Genomic DNA, 14,630 nt, shown 5'->3' with positions numbered 1-14,630 from the left:
TATTGCCCAAACAGTATGTAGATGTGGTTGGTTCTGTGCATGCTCAACAAACTTGGGTTGGTTTTAGCCGGCTGGAAAAATATCCCAGAGACAATATTGGGACACTAAGAAATGCTGCCCATTAGGGGTCCCCGGATGGCTCAGTGATTGAGCGCCTGCATTCGGCCCAGGGCATGATCCTGGGGTCCTGGAATCGAGTCCCGCCTCGGGCTCCCCGCAAGGAGCCTGCTTCTCCCTCTTCCTGTGTCTCTGCCTCTCTCTCTGTGTCTCTCATGAATAAATAAATTAAATCTTAAAAAAAAAGAAAAGAAATGCTGGCTATTAAAACTCTTAATGTCACTGAGGATGATACTGGGTGAAACAAAAAAGTGATCGGGAGTGTTGGACTCGTTGTGAATGTATCTGAAGAATATTTTAACCAATTTATTCTATTTCCTTTTGTGAATGAATAAGTGTTAGATAATAAGCGTGTTTCTAAATAAACTAAAAGGTACTTTCAATAAATGACATTTTCATCTTAAGTATATGAAGTGATAAGAATGCACCTGTCGGGATGCCTGGGTGGCTCAGCCGTGGAGCATCTCCCTTCGGCTCAGGGCGTGATCCTGGGGTTCCGGAATCGAGTCCCACGTCGGGCTCCCTGCATGGAGCCTGCTTCTCCCCCCCCCCCCTCTCTGTGTCTCTCATGAATAAATAAATAAAATCTTAAGAAAAAAAAAAGAATGCTCATGTCAAAGTTTATGTGACTGCTCTTATTTCTTACTGGTACATAGAAAATGGTACGTCGTACAGTTAATGAATTCCTAGGTAGTGTCCTAAGTTAAGGCACCGCTGTCAGCCCCCTCTGCATTTGGCGCAGTTTTCCCTCTTCCCCCCGAACTCCACTTACAAAGCCTCTTGAACGTGGGGCCGCTCAGGGTCGGTGTCACGTCGTCTACTAAACGTCCATTTCTCGGAGCCGACCCTAACCCTAAGGACGGCGCTAGCGCCTTGGCCCGGCCGGCGGGAGCGCGTGGTGAGAGCCGGCACCGCGGAGCGCGCAGGGGGAGAACGTGCGAGCCAAGTTCTCGCCCCAACACACAGCGCCTCGGGGTGGCCGCGCGCGCCGAGCCCCGGGACGGGCCGCGCTGGTCGCACCCGCGCCAGTCCAGTCGCTCCTCGCCCAGTCGCAGGCCAGGGCCGCCCCCGCCACCCCGCCCCCCGCCGCCCCGCGTGCAGGGCGAGGGCAGGTGCGGGGCCGTAACTCACCTTGCTGGAGGAGCCGCTGGAAGCCGCCGGGGGCGCACGGGCGCCCGCAGCTTGGAGCGCGGCCAGGGACCCGCGAGGCTGGGCGCCGGCCGCTGGAGCGCGCAGCCGGGGGTCGCCGCCGCGTCCCCTCGCCCTCGCCCCGCCTCGGGTCGCCCGCAGCGCCGCGGACTCGGCGGCCGGAGGGCGCGCGCCGGCAGCGGGAAGTCGGCGGCGCCGGGGGCGAGCGCGACACGTGCCCGGGAGCGCGGGGCCCGGGGGTGCGCGCCTGCCCAAGCCGCCGCCCGCGGGACCGCGACGCGCAGTGAGTGACCGGTGGCTCGAGGGGGCTCGAGGGGGCTCGAGGGGGCTCGAGGGGGCTCGAGGGGACGTGGCCCTGGCTGGGGTCTGCACGCCCGGGCTTCTGTGCTTCTCTTCCCCCGGAGGCTGGGGGCTGGAGCGGGGTGCGGTTGCGCTTCTTACCGAGGTCCTCGCTCTCTGGGCGCTCATGTGCTCTTGCGGGTGCCAGGTTGGAGTTTGGCCGATTGAAGGGGGACAGAGACTCAGACTGAGCCTCCCGGGCGCTCCCTGGGGCAGGACGCAGGATGGAGGGTGCGTGGGGCAGGGAGGGCTGGCTCTGGGGAAGGGCTGAGGGCATCCCTCGGGGGCCAGTGCTGGTCCGGGCGCTCAGGCGTGACTCGGGACAGAAAACAGGCCTTCTCTGACTAGGATTTCCAGAAGTCTTAGTCTCGCCTGGGGAGTGTACTGTTCCATTGTCAGCAGCACTTTCCTGTGTCCTCTGTAGACAAACCCAGAGTCCCTACCTGGCCAGTTAGTTATGCTAGTGGAATGTTCTGGGGCAGGCCGACTGGCTAGCCGCTGGCCAGATTCCATTTTCTCGCGGATGAGATGGCTTTAGGAAGGCGCTTCCCACTTGGTTAAAGGCAGTACATATAAGCACTGTAAGAGGTTAAGTATCTGCATGAGTAGATGGACATCTTAAACATAGTGACCTAGAAGAATGCAAAAAGACTTTTCCCAGGTTTGTCTGGAGAACAGGACAAAATTAATCTTTATCCCTTCACTCTGGATAATTGTTATAGTCCCTCACAGTGTACATCCTGTCTGTATAAAAGCCTTTGTTGAGCCTCCACTCTATACCTGGACTTTGGGTATATATTGTTATGAGATATAAATCTTTGAAAAGCTGATGAAGTTGTTATTAGTATTCTCGTTTTACAGATATGGAAATTTTCACACTTTTACAGAGCTGGTAAGTTACAGATTTCTGGCTCCAACTTCTGTTTCTTATCTTTGCTCGTAACATTCCACTTGGACAAACATTATATTCTCATTTCCCATTAATTAGAAATGGTACAGTGCGCTATTTCTCTGTCCAACGTATAACCAAGGGGGCCTTAGTGGCAAAGAGCTGACACTCTCCTCCGCCATGGTAATGTAAAATCCTCAGCCATTACCAGCACTTTGTTAGTCAGGAAAGGCTCTGCGACATTCTTTTTTGATATGTCTTGTTTCTTGAATGTCATGATGATTATGTGGGATGGTCAATTCCCAAATTTTGGTAAGCTCTGAATCCTGTGTTAGAATGAGTTCTAGGGTGAAAAAAACTCTAAAGCATATGTAGGATTTTTATGGAAGAAGGATCCTCTTAGTAGATGTTGTACATCATTTCTCAAATGTGGAATTATTCATGTATTACTAAACCTGCTTTGTTCTCTGCCAAGTTATCTATCATCTTTGTAAATACACTAACAGCATTCCTCTTAACTTCTACGTGTAAATTTGTGCAGACCAACGTAAAAAGAAAGCCAAATCCCAAAGAAAGCTTGTCCAGTGCCCTTTGCTCTTGGAATCTTGTGGTGGTCTTTGTTAATGGTAACAATGATTTTTTAAAAATACAAATATGTATTGAATAGCTATGTGTACAAGACATTGTGCTGGTCACTGTAGTGAATATAAAAAAAAAAAAGTAAGACACAGTTCTTGTCCTCAAGAAGTTAAAACTGTTTGGGAAGACAATAATTATGAGAACACTTAGTATGTCAAGGATAATAGTTGGCATAAAGTCACCTGTTATAAAGGAGGTATGGGATCTAGTTTTTTTTTAAATCTAGTTTTAATTAAATTAATCTTTTAGTGATGAGCCAGAAAAATAGGCAAAGAGAAGTAAAAAAGCAGGACTATCCTTGAAAAGTAAGTGATATTATCCTTTTCCTTATAATAATAATAGCTGATAGTATATATTGAGTTCTTGCTATATATCAGGCCTCTGATAAGAGCTTCTTATTACCCCCATAAGAATTCCGTGAGGGAGGTGCTATTTTTATTCTCATTTTACAGATGAGGAAACTCAAGTATGAAAAGTGGTTCTAATTTACCTAATTCTGAATTTACTTCTGGCTTTTCTGTATTATCTCGGTCAGCTTGCAGATTTTCATATGTATAGAATTGAGATACCAATAGTTACTTTATGTAGCAGATGACCAAATATTAACAACTCAACTATATGCTCTGTGTTGTGATAAATTGCTAAGTAAATGCCTATAAAGATGATTAAGATTAGAATCTTAATTTACATCTCTTTTACAGTGCTATGCAGAGGAAGAGATAAACATTGAGTAAAACATCAGGCACATATATTGAGCCATGGGGTTGTTTGTGTAGAGACTTCAACTGAATTCTTCATTTATATAAGAAATCTTGAGGAAAATTGTGGGATAATGATCCCTAGTCTTAGTTCACCACCCCCCGTTATCTTTAGTTGCGAAATTCCTTAAAAAATCCCCAAAGTAATTATATTATTTTTTAATATTTGCCATGCCTCATAGCACTTTATGAAACAACTAGGTGATTGATATTGCAAGGTGAAGCAAAACTTGCCAGGATTTCACAATACCCAAGATCCAGAGATAAACTCCCCACTCATGCCACTGTCCACAGATAGACTTTAAGATTGAGGATGTTCAAAGAGAGATCCTTCCAATAAACTAAGGAAGAAAATTTTAGTGAAAGAGATATAATTTTCTCAGTAAATATCAATTACCATTCTTCAAACAAGGAAAAGAGGCTTTGAAATGTGAAGTTACTTGCGACGGTGACACAGATAGAAGTGGAAGAAACAGGATGGCACACAGGTCCTCAGGCCCTAGACACCATGCTCTTTCCAGTACATAATCCTTCCCAAAAGTAAATGGCTTATGTTATTTATAGCTCTATAAGAATTCAGAAAATGAAAATAGAGAAGGTTAAAACTTAATTGAACAAGTGCTATGAAAATTGTCGACTTGTAGAGCTAATCCAAGAAAGAAAAAAGGAAACATAACACCACCACTTGATTTGAAAGTACCTTGTTTCTTCGAGACTCCATCCATGTCCTGTTTCTCCTTTACTTCTTTTTTTGTAGTTCTCTTGTGGGAATGTTTGTTCAGTTTATAAGATAATTCATACTACAACTGATTCAAGGGTTAGGATGGGATAAGATTCCCTAATGCATTTTGAATGTAATTTGTTTACATGCAACTTTTCAAAACCTGTCTATTACATCCAGTGTGATATACCTGAAATGGAAATAAAATCAAATAGAATTGACAAAAGGACATTTCAGAAAAATATAAAAGAAAGGAGAAAAGTATAAGGGAACTTTTAAGAAAAGTGATGAAATGGGGTGCCTGGGTTGCTCAGTTGGTTGAGCGTCCAACTCTTGATCTTGGTTCAGGTCTTGATCTTGGGGTTGAGAGTTCAAGTCCCACTTTGGGCTCCACACTGGGCATGGAGCCTGCTTAAGAAAAAAGAAAGAAAAAGAAAATGATAAAGAGGTCATAAAGAGGGAAAGAAGACCCTCCAATAGAATTTTTTTTTAAGTACCAAAACATGATTTCAACCAAGAAAAGAATATTCCTATGTATGTTAACACATATAACTTAGGACTACAAATACTTACCAGTGAGATGAGAAAAAAATCAAGAAAGCTTCAGCAGGTGTGTAAGAAAGGAAAACAGGTGTCTGTCCTGTCCATTTTGGCTCACATAAAGGGAGTTGGGACTATTGCATAGAAAGAAGAAAGAGCAGAAAGGGTTGAGATGATGTTACTTTCCTTGCCTGTCACACCACCTAACATGACATCACGGAGAGGCTGATTTGATAATCAGGATCTACCAGGCCAGGATTTGTCCGTGTTATGGCTTGTGAGATTTTTCACCAAATGATAGACTCAGAAGGAAAAAGGAAATAATGCTTCAGTCAGGATACTGTTCTTTTTTTATGACTTAGCTCATAAAAAGTTATGGAGAAGAAGGTTGGCTCCAATGGCTAAGTTGCAAATTAATTACTTGGTGGATTTGATTATCCTTTTCTATCCTCATAGTAGAATAGATCATTAGAGGTGGTTATATGTTGTATATATATGGTTTTTGTGTTTGTTTCATTCTCTTTTGAGAGAGGGAAGAGGGTATCAGAAATAATGATTCAAACTTCTGAAGATTAAAGCATCAGGCATCATAATTGCTTTACTAGTGTATATCACAAAGGTTGTATGTAATGTGCATTGTGTTTGGAATATAGTATGAGATCAACAAACTATAGCGTTAGTATTAATGGTAAAATTAGCATTAGCACTATTCTTAGTATTATGCTGCTCCTGTTGCTACTGATCAGAAGCAGTCTCACATACTAGAAGTAATGTTGGATTAGAAATCACAAAGCCTATGTTCTGATCTGGATTCTGCTCTTAATGACATTTGGCAAGGCCCGTCTTTTCTCTGAGCCTCTATTTATCCATCTGTAAAATGGGGAAGGTAGAAGAGATGACCTCCAAAGTGTTGTGTTTATACTGAACTGCTACCAGTAAGACATGTCTGTAAGCAGCTTTGCCAACAGAAGGGAAGGTTTTTATACTCTGCCTCATGGAGTCAAGTGGGTAAGTAAGAGCATTCATTTGTAAGACAGCCAGCCTTGATGCACATCTAGAACAATCACTTGATTGTTCTGCAGTGGCCCAGATTCAAATGTCAGCTGTTGAAAGGAGAAGAGAGCAGTAGGACCAGGGCAATTAATAGCTAACTTTTGCAGTTCGCAGTTCCTTCCTCCTTTGATTTATTAAATTATTTGATAGCTAGAGTTAAGAATAAAGATAGCCTAACATATGATTTTTTTTTTACCTCCCTTAACAAAACATATAATTCCAGTACAGTAAAAGTCATAAGTGATTTAAAAAAGAAATGCAAAAGCAGGACCCAGAAGGGAAGCTAGCCTCAGTGGAGTGACTACTTCGTTTTAGGTACTCTCATGGGTCCATGACACTATCATATTAATCTTATCAATAACTTTGTCTTGGTCTGTGTTACTGTGCCCATTGGAAGAAATGGCACACATTAGGATTGAGCTTCACTAGTCTTTTTCTTTTCCACAATACCACATTGTCCCTTGAACTTAACACGGTGCTACAGGAGAGAAGTAATTTGGAAGTAGATAGTGTTCCTGCCTGCATGAAATTATCACTGTGGTAAAGATTTTTCCTTGCCTAGTAAAATATGATTTTGCAGTAGTGCATATTTTGTGTTTCTTCCTGGAGTAGTGGGGAAAGAGACTCACTGAAGGGTAATTGTTGCCTCTGCCTTCCTGCTAGTTGCTATTTTTCTGGCTGGTCCTTGTCCCCCTCACTGAGACATTGTTTTTACTATCTGAAACTTTCATCATTTAAGTGATGAGTCAGTGACATAGCATAGCATACTCTTTGATTTTCTGATTCAAGATAGAGTTGTAGTTTTAATTTTCATTATCAACCCTCCAGGCAGGCTATCTGAAAGATGTTTACAGTTGATAGGAGGTTTCATTTTATTGGAAGATAACCTCATTTACTTGAAAGTCATTGAGGTTCTGAGTTTCTTATAAAAGGAGAAAGTATTCTATAGGGTATTCAAAGAAAATGAGCAAGTTCATGGTTGGATGAATGTACTATAAAAGCTCAACTTTATCCTCTGTTTTGCCTATTTCATATATAGGTGTGTGTGTGTGTGTGTATTTCATACATATGCATATTTCATATATATCTCTTATATGCATATTTCATATGTATTTTATATGTGCATATTTCATATGGACATATTTCATATTCATACACTTAAAATTCTTATAATAACTAATTAAGTATTTTGGTATTAAATATGTTACTTATTTGGAGAATATCATAGCTCCATAGATTGCAGTGGATATTGAAAGATACCCTGTAGATAGCCCTTGTAGTCAGGAAGCAGAAACTTATTTAATCCCTGTGTATGGGGCAGCCTGGGTGGCTCAGTGGCTTAAGCGCCTGCCTTTGGAGAGGCTGATCCTGGAGTTCTGGAATCGAGTCCCGCCTCGTGATCCCTGCATGGAGCTTGCTTCTCCCTCTGCCTATGTCTCTGCCTCTCTCTCTCTGTGTCTCTCATGAATAAATAAGTAAAATCTTTAAAAAAAATAAACAGGTAAATGCGGTTGGTAATAAAAGCAGGAATTAGCTCACGGAGGTTGTTATATGCCATGACCTTGAACTGTATGGTTTAGAGAAAGGAAAACTGTCAGATTTTGATTTAGATCAGTGTTTCTCAAATATTTTTAATCAAGAGACACAAGAAATACATTTTATATTTTCTGTAAACTAAGAACCACCCTTAGATTCTAGAGGCTGCTACATTCATTGGCTTATGGCCCCCTTCCTCCATTTTCAAAGCCAGCAGTGGCAGATCTAGTCCTTCTCATATCACAGCTCTCTGAGAGACCTTTTTGCCTCCCCCCTTATCCACTTTTAAGGACTCACTTGATTAGACTGGGCCCATTTAGAGAATATGGGATAACTTCCCCATCTCAGATCCTTTGCTATAATGGCATCTCCAAGATCCCTTTGTCATGTAATGTAATATATTCACAGGTTCTAGGGATTAGGGCATGGACATCTTTGGTGGGCCACTATTCTGCCTACCATGGGGATGTTGTTGTTTTTTTTTAAGATTTTATTTATTTATTCATGAGATATATATACACAGAGAGGCAGAGACAGGCAGAGGGAGAAGTAGGCTTCATGCAGGAAACCCGGTGTGGGACTTGATCCCAGGACTCTGGGATCAACCCTGAGCCAAAGGCAGACGCCCAACCACTGGGCAACCCAGGCGTCCCAGCCATGTGGTTGTTTATAGGGAGTTTTTTATAGCTCATATTCCTTCCTCCTTCCTCCCTTTTTTCCCCTTTCTTTTAATGAACACTTATTAAGTACTCTTTCCTAGTGCTGGCATACAGCAGTGAGCAAGATAGCCAGTGTTCCTACTTTCATGGTGGCTTAAATTCTAGCCCAAAGATAGAGGACAAACAAGTAGTCTAGTAAATAAACACAGTAATTACATCTGTTCCATGAAGGCAATACATAAGGTGATGAGTAGAAAGTAGCTGGGCAAGACCACTTTGGCTAGGTGGTCAGGGAGGGGCTCTCTGAGGAAGTGACACATGATCTGAGGTCTGAAGTGTATAAGTCAGCCAGCTGCTAAGAAACAGAGGAAGAGGATTCTCACAGAGGAAATGGAAAGTGCAGAGTCTCAGAGCAGCAAAAGATATGTCTTATTCAAGGAACAGTCTGAAAGCCAGTGCAAATGGAGCAGAGTAAGCAAGGCAGAAAAAGTAGAGCAAATGATGGTGGCAAGACAGGAGAAGTGAGGCCATGCAGTGCCTGAGAGATCATGTGCGGTAAGGATTTTGGATTTTAATCTAACAACAATGGACATATTGAAGAACTTTAAATAGTGATGGTATGAAACAGGTAATGTAATCTGATTTATACTTCTAAAAGATAGTCACTATGTGAAAATGACTTAGAAAGGGGTAAGGATGGTTTGGAGAGACAGACTGAGGGGCTCCTGTAGCCGTCTCGGGAAGAGATGACAGTCTTTTGAACTAGAGTGAGCATAGTAGGAATGGGGAGAAGCAGATCGATCTGTGATATATTTTGGAGGCAAAATTGATGGGACTTAGTGATGGTTTTGTTGTAGGGGATAAGAAAGAGGGTGGAATCAAAGATGACTTGTAGGTGGGGTTTTTTTTTTTTTTTTGTCTTGTAGGTTTTTGAGCAACTTCAGTTAATTGCTGAAATTTAAAAAAACTAGGAAGAACCAATAAGGGGAAGGGAGACCAAGAGTTCCAACAGAACATGTGAATATTGAGCACTCTATCAGAAGCCCAACATGTAATGCAAGGGGACAGGTTGGAGCACAGAGAGATGTCTGAGTTGAAGATATGCACCTGGGAGTCATTAGCATACAAATAATTTCTAAAGCCAGGTGACCAGATGCGATCCTCTGGGGAGGGAGTAGAAATTTAAAAAAAAATAATGTCTTGAGTGAGCAGACATCCTTCCAGAGTAGAAAGTTAGGAGAAGGAGGAGCAACCAGCAAAGACTATTGAAAAGGTGCTAAATTTTTTGGAGCTTTCCTGAATAATGACTAGGCTAGAGGGAAAAGAGTCAAAGAAGCAAGTGGGCACATTTCTGTGTATCCACTAGAGTAGTACTATTTTACCTCTAGCACTACCATTGTACCTGGCGCAGGAAAGGTGGCCTATTGAATGAATAAGTGAGTTTTTTTGAGAATGGTCAGTATGCTCTGGCATATCTCTAGGTATGAGAGTAAGAGGTGAACATTTGCATTGTCTGGTTCCCAGTAGCCTAACATCACAGAACTTTCCAGCCTACTTTATGGATTTTTGGCCCACCTTTAATAGAATATAGACAATTTCCTAATATGTAGTAGAGCCATTCTTTAGGTTTAAATTTGAAAACAATCAGAAATCACCAAATTGCATTTTCTGAAGTATTCAAGATAGAAATACTTAGTAAAATGAATAAATAATGAATAAAGAAGCAAATACACAAGTAAAATTGAACTTCTAGAAGATTCCAGCAACTCTGTTTCTTATGACCAAAGAGATCAATCTTTTACTAAGTTCTAGGAGAGAGTTATGAGCCACTTTTTTGAAGGAAAAAAAAAGGCTTTATTGATTTATTTGGCAGAGAGAGTCAGAGGGCGCAAGCAGGGAGAGCAGCAGAGGGAGAAGGAGAAGTTGGCTCCCCACTGAACAGGAGACCTGACTCAGGGGCTCCATCTCAGGATCCTGGAATCATGACCTGAGCCAAAGGCAGATGCTTAACCAACTGAGCCACCCAGGTGCCCCTATGGACTGCTGTTTAATCTCCTGTTACTTCTAGAACCACGCAGATAGATCAGAAATTCTCATTACTCTAGGGATTCAACACTTACGCTTGAGTATGATAACGTAGCCCTGTCTGGAAGAAAAAAAATTTTGTTTGCAACTGAGACTCAGAAGGTTAAGTACCTTGCCCACAGTCTCAAAGTTCTTTTTTATTTTTATTATTTTATTTTATTTTTTTAGGGATGGGGCAGAGGGAGAGGAAGAGAGAGAATCTTAAGCAGGCTCCACACCCAACACGGGGCTCAGTCTCATAACCCTGAGATCATGACCTGAGCCAAAATCTAGAGGCAGATGCTCAACCTTAAAGGCCTGAGCCACTCAGGCACCCCACAGTCTCAAAGTTCTTAAACCCAGTTCTAAAGGACACCAAAGGCCATGTCTCTTCTCTCACCCTTTGCTGACTCCAAGAAGCTTAAGTGAATGGGGGTTAGAACTGGCTAAGATTTTTAATTTACTAGTTTTAAAGGTATACTTCATTAAAAAAAATCTTAACAATATAGAGAAATTAAAGGGGCATTTTAAGCCCTTCTGGATGATGTTGGTTCTGGTATTTTCTGAATGTATTTAACATGGATGAATTTGTCTTCTTTTACAAGGAAAATACAGAGGTATATTCCAGAGTTGACTGTTCATGGCACATACAGTTGGAGGATGCTCATTGGCACTTATTTTTATCATTGTGTTATTGTTGGTTAAAGCAAATATAGGTAAGATATTTCTATAATTGAATCTGTAGAAGGATTTGTGGTTTAAATTATCAGTTACAGATGAAATAATGTATTTGTGGGAATCGTTCTGGTAGTCTTTTGTAGTCAATCTTCTCTCATTTTAAATGGGTAAGTCTGGTTCCACTATCTATAACTACAATGCATTTTATTTAATTTATGCTGATTAATGTACAAGTCCAATCATGTAATTTCTCTTTAAAAAGTGGCTAGGTAACCACAAAACTGGAATTATGAATGAATGTTTTACTAAAATGAAAAATGATAGTGCTTTTTAACAGAGGATATTGGTGGGTGAATCCAACTATGCTAAAAATAATAACGGCTGACATTTTCCTTGCCTTTTCTTTATGGGAGCTTACTTTTTTACTTTCTAACTCATTACAATCAATGAAAATCAAAGAAGCAGGGAAAAAACATAGAATAGAATGGGAGAGGAGAAAAAGAGAGAGGGAGAGGGGCTTAGTTTTAGTTCTGGAAATAAAAAAGAATTTTTTATTAAAAATGAATTTTTAGCATTTCCTTTATTTGATTTAAATAACTTTTTAACTAATTCCTGTTTAGGGTAGTTAATTAAAGCAATCTTGTAATTACAAAAAAAAAAAAAAAAAAGACGTTCAGTGGAGGCTTTCTATCACATCTGAAAACTCAGGGCAAATCTATAGTTCTGAGATTCTTTCATTGGCAGTACCACCAAAACCTGTTCATTTCTGAATAGTTGTCATATTTATTTATATAAAAACTCCTAGAGAGTAAGAGTGACCTCTCTTTTAATGAGTTTAATATGGTATGGTATCTGGCAATTAATTAATTAATTAAACAAACAAACAAACTTTTTTAAAAAGAAGGATACATTCATGTAATGTCATATTAGCTATATTGGGTTATGGTTCATCTAGCCCAGGGTCTTGCATCTTGAAGGAATACCAAAGTGTGGCATTTTCATCCTTGATGCCAACCACAAATATACCAGAGCTACTGAATATTTTCTTTTGTTATAAAATTATGTTATAGATCATACATACTTTATACCACTAATATAGCAAGAGAAAGTATTATTCCTAAATCGACCCCTAGGAGTATGTAATAACCTTTTAAACTGTCGTTTGTTTTGTATGTTTCCTTTTTGGTCTGTGTATTGAAATAAGTCTTAGAAATGGGGATGGAAGCAAATGTGATTAATGTAGGAAGTACTTTTCAATAATTTGGTGAATAATTTGCATATAAGAGAGATTGGTTTTCTCCTGGTCCTCTGTTCCTGAATGTCTTCCAACCCTATTTTCTCAGCACTTTTAGTCTTAGTGATTTGAGAACGATGCATCTTTTAATTAAAATACAGTTAGACTTTAATGTGTGTGCCTTCTGTTCTCATTGTGCATCACCAATACACCCAGAGCAATGTGGGTTATTTATTTTTCCACAATTTGTTGGGATTAATTTTATCCTGCTCTTGATAATAACGCAAACCCACCATTTTGAAATGGGTTTCTTATGTGCTGACTTGTGTCTTATTGCAGATGCATGCAAGAGAGGAGATGTGACTGTGGAGCCTTCTCATGTAATTTCACTTGGATCAGCTGTCAATATTTCATGTTCTTTGAAGCCCGAACAAGGCTGCTCACAATATCCCAGTTTTAACATGTTAATCCTCTACAAATTTAACAGAAGAATCAATTTTCTGCATGGTCACTTCCTCAGTTCTCAAGTCACAGGTCTTCCTCTGGGTACAACAGTGTTTCTCTGCAAATTGGCCTGTAGCAAAAACAAGGAATTACGAATATGTGGGGCAGAGATCTCAGTTGGTGGTGAGCATTCCATTCTGAACTTTTTAAAAACTAGTCATCTTTTGGTATTTGTCATGTGTTAGACAGAAGTCCAAATATAGGGTAGTGTTCTTTCTTCTCCTGCCACATGAATATATTTTATCTTAATAGCAAAATGAGTACCTCAATGTGAGAAATCCAGAAATCAATAGAATTGGGATCTCATTTAGAAGTGTTCTCTCTCTCTGCCCTGCCCCCAACCAGCTGTGTGTGTGTGTGTGTGTGTGTGTGTGTGTGTGTGTGCGCGCGCGCGCCCATTAAGAGCAAGAACCTATTGTGCTTAGACTCTAGTGGCAGGAAGGAGAATCTCTGGAGCTGAATCTTCATGCCTTCTAGATTTGTGAGAATTTGTTCAAAGCTACAATATCCTAAAAAGAAGAAAGAGATACATTTTTTGACTTATGAAGCCCAGGTTGGACTTCATACAAGGCTGAGCACTTCTTTCCCTAATTTAATCCTTACATCCACTTTCACTCCTGACCACTGGTTATCATACTTAGCAGAAGTTAAGAAAGAACTCTTGGCACACTGTCTTTTCCTGAGTTTTCTAGAAAGCTCTATGAGGCAGAACTGATATGCTCATGCCATCAACAGAAAATATAGCTGGTTGCTTGGTTGCTAGGGACATTCCCAGAATAAAAACATATGGGAATACAATGACAAGGAAAGAAGAATTCAACTATCATTGGTCAAAGTGCACCCATCAGGGATCAACTCTCCTCCATGCCGGCTTACACTGCTGGTCTTTCCAGGCAGCTGCTGCAAGTAAGAATTAAGACATCAGAGTCGATATCTATGGCATGAACCACAGTGCCCAGAGTGAGCCAGCAGTCCACCTGCCTAAAGCTTGTAGCCAGCAGCCTAAACCTGTAGACTTGAAGGCCCAGCCAGGCAAGCCAGTGAGCATGCAGGGGCTCTGAGTCATCCCAGGACACTCTGTGCCCCCATGGTTCCAGAGAACCTCTGGAGTGGGGAGAGTAGGAGGAATTGCTACAGCAGGCTGACTGACCAAGATGTCAGGATTGTCAGAGCCCCTGACATGAAGACACTGATACAGAGCTCAATGAGACTCTTTTCAGGAAAGTTGGAAACCACTTTTCTGTAACCTATAAGAATATGGTTGGTGCTGAGCAATCTTGCTGGAGAGCCACCAGAAGCACTGAGCAGAACACCAAACAAACAGCCAAAGAATCAGTGGAGGCTAATGAGACAGAAACCAGGTCCAGGCCTCCTCTCCCAGTTGTAGCCTCTTATTTATACCACTTATGGATCATGTACTCTCAGCTCTGCCTGCCAGGGATGTCCTAAAAGGAATGTGGGCTTTGAAGCCCAGCCCTGTGACCTAACAGTGTACTGTTAGGCAGTTTCAATTCTCTGAGCCCCAGTTTCTTTCTCTGTGTTATGAAGATACTAACATCTACTTCATAAGATGGTTGTAGTGATTAGATAACACCTGGTATGCATAGTACTTAATCTCATACGAAACACGAAGAAGGAGCTGAGGTGATAAGCTCTAGGGTGGAAGTTTCATCCAGCTTGACTCTTCTTCCTGTGTGCATCATGTTAGGTAGGTGAGTCCATTTCCCTTAAAAGAAACTGCAAGAAAGTG

The 14,630-nt window shown here is 41.3% G+C and overlaps 1 protein-coding gene across 9 annotated transcripts in view; it reads left to right on the top strand.

Moving 5' to 3' along the window:
* Positions 1-1,451: 1,451 nt before the first annotated feature.
* IL12RB2 (interleukin 12 receptor subunit beta 2) overlaps positions 1,452-14,630 on the top strand; it is an 83,073-nt gene continuing 69,894 nt past the window's right edge. For 2 of the 9 annotated variants that reach the window (XM_041770155.1, XM_041770150.1), the window contains exons 1-3: positions 1,452-1,549; positions 11,070-11,180; positions 12,716-13,003. In XM_041770155.1, coding sequence (XP_041626089.1) covers positions 11,105-11,180; positions 12,716-13,003 — 364 coding nt within the window. In that variant the 5' untranslated portion in view covers positions 1,452-1,549; positions 11,070-11,104. Of the gene's footprint in view, positions 1,550-1,779; positions 1,837-2,368; positions 2,498-8,758; positions 9,029-11,069; positions 11,181-12,715; positions 13,004-14,630 lie in introns of those variants that run through there. The other 7 variants (XM_041770157.1, XM_041770156.1, XM_041770158.1 and 4 more) reach the window with 7 other exon arrangements.

Source organism: Vulpes lagopus, chromosome 10 (assembly GCF_018345385.1).
Source record: "Vulpes lagopus strain Blue_001 chromosome 10, ASM1834538v1, whole genome shotgun sequence".
Lineage (NCBI taxonomy): Eukaryota > Metazoa > Chordata > Mammalia > Carnivora > Canidae > Vulpes > Vulpes lagopus.
This window is presented reverse-complemented; position numbering and strand designations above follow the sequence as displayed.